The sequence below is a fragment of the Zootoca vivipara genome, chromosome 9, assembly GCF_965207765.1.
Source record: "Zootoca vivipara chromosome 9, rZooViv2.hap1.1, whole genome shotgun sequence".
NCBI classification, from domain to species: domain Eukaryota; kingdom Metazoa; phylum Chordata; class Lepidosauria; order Squamata; family Lacertidae; genus Zootoca; species Zootoca vivipara.
This window is the reverse complement of record NC_142592.1, coordinates 45,082,501-45,092,718: the sequence shown is the minus strand read 5'-3', so window position 1 is coordinate 45,092,718 and position 10,218 is coordinate 45,082,501. Positions and strand designations below refer to the sequence as shown.

Here is a 10,218-nt window from a genome sequence, read left to right as displayed (position 1 = left end):
AATTTTTTTATATTAGTATAACATTGACTACTTTCCAATCAAGGCTAGTTACATATTTTTGTTAGAAAACCAGCAATTTCACATTTGTGTTCTATGAGAACTCTCAGGTGGGTATCATCTAGACCCAGCAACTTGTCAATTTTATTTTATTTAGTCTATTACGCCTAGGAAGAACTTCATCTCATGTCACCACTATCTGACTCAGTTCCTCAGACTCCCTTCTTGCAAAAGTGAGTTCAGGCACTGGGATCTGCCCCATAACTTCTGCTATGATGACAGATGCAAATAATTCATTCAACTTCTCTGCAATGTCCTTATTCTCCTTTGACACTTTTGTCATCCAAGGGTCTAACTGCCTCCCCATATAGTCTCCTGCTACTAATGTATTGGAATAACTTCTTGGTTTTGATCATCATGTTTTTAGCAATATGCTCTTCCTTACTGCCTGCTTGCACTTTGTTTCCCAAAGCTTGTGTTACCGGTACTTTTTGTTCTCGTTTGGAGAAGACCTCCATATTTTGAAGGAAGTCTTTTTGCCTCTACTAGCTTCTTTGACTCTTCTTGTTAACTACGTTGACATTCTGGTGGCTCTTATGGCATCTTTCCTGATCTGCAATATACACTCCAGCTGAATGTCTAATATTGTGTTTTTAAACAACCCTCAATCATTTGGGAATGCTTTGACCCACATTATACTCACTTTCACAATATTTAAACTGCAATCAGGCAAAGCAACGCATGCCAAAATTTAAGTCACTGGATAAGTAATAGCCAGGTGAAATAATAGTCAAAGTCTCCTTCAATAGGTTTATTTTGGCTTAGAATTACAGGAAAACATATGATAATGAGAAAATAAAAGTCTAACTTCCACTCTTACAGGATTTAGTTTGTGATTGCTAAACATTTGATTCGTTCCAGGTACAAAGAAATGAAACAAGCTAAGCATTATCACACTCACAGGTGCCTCATACCAATGAATGAAAGGTTTCCACCCTCTCTTTGTAGAGTCGGTGAAAGGCATTTGCCATGATGTGAAAAGGGGCTTCATAGTTTTCCATCTCTTTCTGTAAAGATAGAAAATAAATATATAATGACAGATGAGGAAAAACTCGTTTAATTACTTCAACAAACAACATTTGCAGGAAACAACAATTGCTGGAAACAAGCTAAATTACAGAAAGACAACAACATAACCCAGTGCCTCCTCTATCTGAAAATGAAAGCAATTATTTCTCTACATCCAATTATATAGACACTCACTACTGACATCTCGCAATATTCTAGGCCATTGGTTTCTGCCCAGTCTTTAGCTTGTTTTTGTTCCACAACTCGCCTATCGATCAAATCGGTCTTATTGCCCACTAGCACACCTACAAAAAACAAAAGAAGAAAATAATTGAATTGTTAACAATGGCACCATAAAATTTAGCAAGTTAACAGGTAAAAGAGACAGGAAAATGTGTTGTTTGACAAGGTAATGGAAAGAAAGACCACAAGGGAGTCACATGGCATATGTATTTCCCTTATTTGTTTCAGATACTGACTGAATAAAAGAAAGGCATTCTAACAGCTTGGAACTGAGATGCTGATGTCTGTTAGAACTCATGTGCAGGAGTTACAGGCACAAAGTATATATGCAAAAATGTTCAGTCTCCTACCTGGAGTATGTATTCCAGAGGCTTGGGTCCTCAGCTTCTCAAGCCATTTGGCAGAGTTATTGAAAGACTGTTCATTGGTAACATCATATACAATACACAGGGCATTGGGCTGTTCCCACTGTGCAACAAGAGGAAAACACTGTCAGTTCTGTTGAAACAAATGTGGCCCTGGAGACTTCATAAGAAAATAATTTTGGTACATAGGGAGCATCAGAAAACCAGAGCTAAAAAAGAAAGTCTGATAGACAAGGATTCCATCATCTATGGAAGTATCACTGGCATTCAAAGGGAAAGGTACATTGCTGTGTTTCGGCCAAATTCTTATCCAAAGTCTCAAAAAAGCACTTTCAAGGATGGAAAATTGGGGTGTGTGTTGTGGTGCAGCAGCCGCTGGTCATATTCCATTAAAAGACCATAGTATAAACTCATAAGGAAGTCTAAAAACCATCCCAAATGAAGATATAACATAGCTATTGGGAAAGACAAAGAAAGAGATTACAGCTTATACTTTTCTCTGGCATATTCAGCAAGGTACCATGCCAATGCCCACTTCGTGAATCAGCATAACTGCCCCAGTGTTTTAAAAACTAGGAAAGCTACCAAACACGTAAGAACAAAGCAAGTTTAAGTTTAAGATCTATTAGGGAAACATAAAAAGATCTTCCTTGTCAGGGATAGTCAACACTGTGCTCTCCACATGCTTCTGGACTCCAACCCTGGAGTCATAGAGTTGGAAGAGACCACAAGGGCCATCTAGTCCAACCCCCTGCCAAGCAGGAAATCAGTCCCAGCCAGCACACACAATGGTCAGGGATGATGGGTGTTGACGTCCAACAACCTCTGGGGGCACCAGGCTATCCCTACTCTATGCAAATATGCTCTCTGCACATTTTATTTTGCAGAGACCCAACAAAGCTTTTAGGCCAGGATTGACTGACTTTAGTCCTTGCACAATTGTGGTTTGTTTTTTTTACACAATAAAATTCACGGGCTTTCAATTTACAAAGCAGGGATGCACAGCCAAATTAAGGCATAACTATTTTCTGTGAATCGATCCCAAAATATGCATTCTTGTTTATGTGTCTTGCTGGGTCAGACAAAGGCCTGTGCTAATTATCTGAAAGAATACAAATAACCAGAAGGCATTAGTTGGTCCACCTGAAACTGTGCTGCACTGGTCAATTGTATTTAAACTTCTGCCCACTTTTGTTTAGGAGACTGACCCCTCCCAATAATTTTTATGCATGGGGAAAATCCCCCCCCCCCGAATGATCCACCCAGTTGTTAGGAAAAAGGAAGGAATGATTACTCCCAGTTCCTATGCAAGCTTAAATTAGGATGTGGAGGCCAGGGGTACTTCAGAGCTTATCTGTTGAATGAAAACTCTTATATTCTACTTGCCAGTTTCTCTAGCATTTCAGAAAAGATTTCTTTTCCTGCTGAGTCAAAGAGGAAGAGTTCCTGAAAGCAAAAGCAAAAACAATGTGTAGCCATGAAATCTTCCCTACTAAGTAAACGGTTTTTAAATGCTACTCACTTCAGGCACACCAATGATCACAATCTTAATAATTAATAATAATACAAGTAACCCACAGAGCTATAGAAATGAATTAACTATTATATTTTTAAATACAGAAGGAAACACACCATAGCCAAGGGTAGTCCAGCTTGCAAATATTTCACTGCCCTATCTCACCAAGCAGCCCATGACTAACCCACCACATGGTGGCAGCAAAGAGCTCTGGGGGCAGCAAAGAGCTCTGATAGTTGGTTACATGATTTTATCCCAGAGGTAGGAGTCCCAATGGGTATGAAGTTATTAGAGAGTCCAAGATGTTGCATTGTCAACATTAGTGCTATACAAATAAGTTTTCCTACATTCGTATAAATTAACTAACAGAATTTGAGTAAGTAAAACAAAGTCATTGAAAAAAAATGAGAATTATTGATAGGATTTTTATTTTTTATTTAAAAAGCCTATCTGTTTAAATCATAGCTGGGCTCACCACACTATCATTTGTCTCTGGAATCAGTACCGTCTTCACCAGCAATTCTACTCCTGTTGTCTGTCAATCAAAATAAGGTAAACATGTCATAAAGATTCAGAGGAAGCAAGTGTATTTTCATACTGTGCTTGCCTAGGGCCAACAGAATCCTTCAGGCCTTTCAAATCATCATCACAATATAACAAACTAATTTATATGTCATAGAATCTGAAAAATGGATGTTTGGGACTAGCCTGGAAAAACAAAACCAGGCTGAAATGAAGGCAGTTGCTTATAGTTATAGAAAGTTTGTTTTTGCTGCAGGACTAACTCTGGCTGTAGATTCTTTAGGGTATTTTTCAAACCCATTTTTAGGCGACAATCTTCAGAAGAGAAATAGTAAATCCTTCTTTTTCTGCTCACATAAGGTAAATACAAAAAAGTATGTTTCAACATGAAGACCTACAAGTGCAGAGACCTGATTTGTACAAGTCTTCCCCCTCAAATTGGGTTTCTACATGTACAGGTCTCTGTATGGGGTGCCTGTTCCATATTTCCTTAGACATATACAGGAGTGGGAAATGGAATGGGATGCACTTTTGCTCCTCCTGCATTTGATGACAATTGGTTGTGTAAGTGTACAAACTGGTCCTAGGTAAATATATCCTTGCCACTTTTCTGATGGGATGTTTTAAATGTAACTAAGGATACTTAGCACTATGATTAACATTCAGATCTGTGAAGATCACACCGATGTCTCTCCTCCCCTGGTGCTTGTCATTCCACCCAAAAGCTCACCAATGTATAATTTTTCTGAAAATGAGCCCCATCATTGCAGAACATCTGGACCAAGGCACTTTTCCCCACTGCTGGGTCACCTGCACAACAAATAGGAAAAATACTTTTGTTTTAATTTTGCTAAGTCACTTCCTTCCTCCAATTATATTCTAAGAAATATAATGGACCTGCGGGTATAGAGTGGTTATATAAATTCAATAAACAAACAAAAGGGGGGAAATGCTAAATAAATAATTCTGATGTAAACAATGACCAATATTATACCGTGTTTCTCATATTATAAGACATGTCTTATATTTATTTTTTCCTCAAAAAAACACACTATGGCTTATTTTCAAGGGATGTCTTATTTTTTTCCTCCTCCTCCTTGCCGTGGCCGGCATTGCTGCTGCGCCTATCACTATGTCTTATTTTCGGGGTATGGCTTATATTCATTGAATGCTTAAAAATCCTGCTATGGCTTATTTTATGGGTATGTCTTAAAATATGAGAAACAGGGTATATTTTATATGCATGCTGAAACCAAAGGATTTAAATACACCTATCTGGGCAAAGGAACAGGTCCAAGCTAGACATGACATTCATTGTGTGAATGTACAGGTGAAACTCGAAAAATTAGAATATCGTTGAAAAGTGCATTTATTTCAGTAAGGCAACGTATTATTTTTTCTTTTAATTTTTACAAATGCTTTCTTTTGGAAATTCCATGGTAATAAAACAAATAGTTACAATAATACAAAAATAAACAATAATCATTAATCACATTCCATTTATAATTGACCCGCCTAACGACAAAGAATTACAATTACAACAAATGAAGGCTTGACATATCTTGCTTTGCATGTCATGCATCTATCTCATATACTGGTTTCACCTTTTAAGTTGCGTTACCGAAATAAATGCACTTTTCGAAGATATTCTAATGTTTCGAGTTTCACCTGTAATTAAAAGCAATGCATGTTTTTAGTGTAAAGAGTGGCTGAGGAAAGGCTGAGGAGTCTCTGGACCACAAAGGTGGGGAGGAAGTTTTTCTTCCTACCACAGTGCCCACATAAATTGTTTCTTCAAAGCTGCAATTTACATTTCACACCTTGAAATGAAAAGCACACATTTCAAAAGCTGTTTTTTTTCTTTTTTGTGTGAATTGTAGCAAGGAGCAAAATAATTACCTGCCAGTTCTGTGGCAGCTCAAGATTCTTCAGAACTGCATCTAGCATGGCTTTCATGACACCTGTTCTCAATTTTTTTGCAAGTACACAAACTCCAAAGATCTGCTGTACTACTGCTGATCATAGCATGGGTCACTACAGAAACAGACTTTCTAGTTTTTTTCCTCACCATCTATCAGGACAGCACCTTTGGTCTACTTATATATATTGGTCTACTTATATATTTTACTTGCTGCTTTATAAATATTATTTTGCTTCTTTGAGTTTGCCACAACTTTCTTATTATCAGTGAATGCTAATCATAACCTTGTCCAGTCTTCTGTTCATAATGCGAACAAGAGTGAAGAGAGGAGATCTACTGTAAAGAACACAACAAATGGCATTGTGGAAACATTTCCTGAAGCTGCAACATACTGTACTTTCCAGTATGGAAAAATATTTAATTCCGATCATTACAATATTGTTAGGATTCAATATCAACATTTTAGGCATCAGAATTGAACAGGAAAAATATTTTAATTGTTCTGCATAAGAAGCACGAAACACTAAGATTTCACAACAGTTTCCCTCTGTTCACAAAGGACACAATTGTTCTGCTAGACATGCATATGCAGGAGCAACATGCATGAAAAATTCAGTATTTGGGCTCAAATTGAGCAACTATTTACAAGACTAATCAAAGGAAATTGTGCTTTTCAGGGTGGCTGGCTGTGTGTGTTTACTCCACTCAAACTTCATACTCTTGCATGGATGCCAGGTAAGACAGGAGCACCCAATGGACATAGCAGAAAAAAATGTGTCCATTATGCATAAGGAGACAACACAGTCAAATTTATACCGGTATGCTTCTGGTTGACCAGGCCACCTTGTAAGGCAATTAGAAAATAAAATTTGTTTAGGCAAATTGAGTATTTTGCATTCTTGAATGACGGTGTAAGGTTTGCATTTAAAGTTAAAATACGGAATATATTGTTGTGAGGCCCAGAGCCGAGTGCTGGTGTAGCTTCAGCAATTATCAAATTGAGACTGAGCTGTATATAGCGGCAGCAGCAGCAGCACACCTATTACTGGTCCTGCCCTTTTCAGTTAAAGGCCCCAGCCTGCTCCATTAGTCTTCTGCTCTGGCCTCACCCACCTCATTGGGGCCTCTGCAATGGAGTCCTCTAGACTGAAGATAGCAGTGCTACATCTTTAGGCAGGAAGGGCACTGGCACCAATTGACTGCCCACCTGAGGCAGGATGAAGCAGCAAAAGTCTCCAAGTTGGTACCCTCATGGGCGTACCATCGTACCAAAGCAGTGCTGGCATTGGTTCCCATTTCCAGCGAGATCTCGCTGAAATCTCGCAAGATCTCACGGAGCACAAAGGGATCTTGTGAATTTTGCTGATGCTGGCACTTCTATGCTGGTGGAAGAGTGGCACTTCTCATTTCGCCTCAAGCGGGACACATCAGCCTGGCCCCTGCTTGGAAGAGCTTTTGGGGCGTTAGCCCTGCATGGCCTCCCCCTTCAGAGTCTGTCCTCATCCCCTGAAAAAGAGTAATCTGATTCTAGGGTCATGACACTTCTAAGATTCTAAACAAACATCCCATAATGCTAAGCATGCGATAAAACCACAACATCTTTCAATATTCTTGGCATTTTCTGTTCTATTTGGGAAACTTGCTTGTCTAAAAGCTGATCTAACCTAAACACTTTGCTTCTAAAGTCTACAGTGACTCCTGATCTGCAGTTTTTTTAATCAAACAACCAACCATCCAACCATCAATATGCTTTCTGGCAAATCAAGATAAGTTTAAACTGCCAGTCACAGTCCATTTCTATATAACAGGGACGTCCAACAGGTAGATTATGATCTACTGGTAGATCGCGGGGGGTATGTGTGTTTTTTTAAAAAAAGCTCAACAACTTTGGTAGATCACTGCCAGTTATTTTATAGTGGGAGTAGATGTCTCTTGAAAGTTGGACATGCCTGCTATATAACACGAAACAATTTCCTCCTTTCACCATTGTTTTATTTTATAGGTTTGCAGAGAAAGCCTTTGCCCCCATAAAAGGAGGACCTGTTGCAGACTAATTGTCATTTTCAACAACTAGAATCATTTATTGATCGATTTATATGCCACCAACCGATGCAAGAAAGTGTGCAACACGAGAGACAAAACATTCACATCACAAAACCAAAATTAGATGTGACTGATAGAAATCAGCGATGCCCTGGAGAGTTTATGTTTGACATTGGAGGGTCAAACTGGTTTCAGAGCAATAGAATAATTAGATAGGTGTGCTGTGCTATTTTCTCTTTGTGTGTTTTCCCGTTCAATCCTAACCATGTCGATTTAGGAAGGAAGGAATTCTCATGAGATTTCTAGAGCGGGGCGGGAATTATTTAAAAGCAACGGTTTCCTGCTAGTAGGCTGCGTTGCTATAAAAGCAACCTAACACCTTAACCGCATCCTTAGATCGCGGGTGCTTGTGCAGAGGCAGCAATGCTCTTTTCCTCCCCGCCCCCTGTGTGTGAGAGAGGAGAGAACATGCCTTGGCCCGGGGCTATCAGGTCCCTATGCACGAGACGCGATTTATAGCGATGCTGCCAAGGCGGCCAGTTTCGGAACTCACCTGCCACGATGCACTTGGCAGCCAGCTTCACCATGGCCTGCGCTACCCCTTCACCACAGGAGAGGATTTTGTGGGGAAAGGGGAGAGGAAGAGGCCGGTGCTTATGAAGGGGAGGGTTGTGTAGGCATCGAGGGGTTGGAATTAAGGCAAACGGGGAGAGGGACCCCTGAGGTTGGGCCTAGCGGGTCGGGTGGGCCGGCGGAGGGAGAGCCGTCCTGAGATCCGCGGGGACAGCGGTACAGGGCCTTGGCTACCGGGTCCCCCCAAACCCAGCTTCCAACTTAAACCACGCTCTTCTGCCTCTCGCGGAAAAAAGCGACTCCAGCCCTCTCCTAGCAACAGAACACTAGAACGTCCGCGCTTCCCCCGCCCACCCCCACCTGCAATACTATTGGCCGACGCTCCCCGTTCTCGGAAGAAGCGATTGGTTTCGCGTTGCGCCCGCCTACATTTCCGTTTGGCTGTTCTCTCTCACGTCCTTTCCGCCCTTTTCGTCGATGCCCTCGGCTCATTAGTTCTCAACATGTGCCGAGCGAAAGGAATTCTAGGCGCCTATTGGCTCAGTTTGTGCTCAATCATTTGAAGTCGTCCAGGGCCGCCAACCGCGATAACGCCCCTGCCCGAGGAAGAGATGAAGTCATTCAAAGCAACATTTTTGCGTGCGTGGACCGTCTTCTTCTACCCGGTGATTTATGATCCGACAAACGAGCCTATTTTATGATTGGTTGAGCTCGGGCGGCATGTACCACTGGGACGGAATCATGCTCTTTTCGTTGTAAATTCTCTAGGGACGCCGGAAATGACTACGGTTAAACTGTCTTCGGATAATCCCGATTCGGTGACGACTTTCCATTAGGATTCTGCGAGGCAGCACGCGGGTTCACTTGCCAAATCAATCCCTAAACACCCCCACCCGCCTATCAACAGTGGGCCTTCCCACGCCGCTATGTGGCTCCTATGTACTTTCTGTGTTTATGGCGGCTCCACGCAAGGTTAACTGAGTTTTCCGCGTCTGCGCAGACCGACGCTGGCCCTGTCTCTTCCCCACCCCCATACGTTGCCCCTCCTTTGGGAGAGAGCGGGGAAGGGTTGCGCGCGCTGCGTGGGGTTCGAACCGTCTCCAACGGTCACTGGCGTCGCGCGCTTTTTGACGCTCCTCCGGCGACCCTCCCTTCTTCATCGTTATCGGGCAGCTGTGTAACCCCGGCCCCAGCTCGGAGATGGGTGGTGTCTACTGTTGCTCAACCGTAGGAGAGGGGCCTCTCCTCTCCTCGCGAATTCCCGAGCAAAGGCAACGAGTGAACCCTTTCCTCCCCGAGGCAAAAGGAAGGTGGAATGGGGAGCAGAGAGAGAGAGAAGGGAGAGTAGCTGCTGCTTCCCCACCTCTTGACCCCGAAAACGGGGAAGAAATGGTAGGGAAGGGCGGAGAGCAGGCGCCAGCCAGTATTGCAGTTAATCGCAACAGCTGACATTGCTCCAGAGCTGGAAAGGCCATTCGCTTTTTGGAGTTTATTGTGTGTTAATACCGCCTTTCTTTTACGATATTTATTTTCCAGAGATTTCCCCATTTGGCCACCATTATTGGGCGGCCAATATTCTGTGCCCATCTAATCATTGTTGCTTTAACCTCCTCCTCCTTGACTACCCAGTCAAGGAGGAGTCAGTACATTCTTGAGATTATCCTAGTTTTGTTGTTTATTCATTCTATTTCAAGTTTTGAGGGCTCTTTATCAAATCCAATCTTTTTACCCTGTTTGAATGTTTTGTATATTTGGTGGTATTCCAACCAACCAGAAAGCTGGTTGGGCCTTTATTTCCTCATACTTTCTAAGTTTAATTTGGTCGTCCTCTTCTACCGAAAGTGTGTTATACATTAACCAATTTCCTTTCATGTTCTTTTTTACCGCGTTTGCTTCCACTGGCGACATCCATCTTGGGATCTTTGGTTCCAAGAGTCTTCTACAGTATACTTTTCCTAGACTTTAAAAAG

The 10,218-nt window shown here is 41.8% G+C and overlaps 1 protein-coding gene across 3 annotated transcripts; it reads right to left on the bottom strand.

Annotated features, from left to right (window-relative positions):
• Window positions 1–793: 793 nt before the first annotated feature.
• Window positions 794–9,360, bottom strand: IFT27 (intraflagellar transport 27). 3 transcript variants are annotated; one of them, XM_060279863.2, is made up of 7 exons: window positions 8,678–9,360; window positions 4,442–4,521; window positions 3,665–3,724; window positions 3,060–3,119; window positions 1,659–1,776; window positions 1,261–1,370; window positions 794–1,064 (listed from the first exon to the last, which is right to left on the bottom strand). In XM_060279863.2, the coding sequence occupies exons 2-7, from the start codon at window positions 4,484–4,486 to the stop codon at window positions 966–968; spliced, it is 492 nt and encodes a 163-aa protein (XP_060135846.1). In that variant the 5' UTR covers window positions 4,487–4,521; window positions 8,678–9,360; the 3' UTR covers window positions 794–965. The 3 variants fall into 3 exon arrangements, with proteins under 3 accessions (XP_060135846.1, XP_034984493.1, XP_088508232.1); XM_035128602.3 differs by lacking the exon at window positions 8,678–9,360 and adding an exon at window positions 8,229–8,545; XM_088652106.1 differs by lacking the exons at window positions 3,665–3,724; window positions 8,678–9,360 and adding an exon at window positions 8,229–8,545.
• Between the last annotated feature and the right edge of the window lie 858 nt (window positions 9,361–10,218).

What these genes read in the sequence shown, in the direction of transcription:
- IFT27 (XM_035128602.3), bottom strand. Translation starts at nt 8,262, where the DNA reads ATGGTGAAGCTGGCTGCCAAGTGCATCGTGGCAG. An exon ending in TGCCAAGTGCATCGTGGCAG is followed by an intron (nt 4,522 to 8,228) that starts GTGAGTTCCGAA and finishes TTTGTTGTGCAG; the next exon opens with GTGACCCAGCAGTGGGGAAA. An exon ending in CAGAGACAAATGATAGTGTG is followed by an intron (nt 3,120 to 3,664) that starts GTGAGCCCAGCT and finishes TTTTGCTTTCAG; the next exon opens with GAACTCTTCCTCTTTGACTC.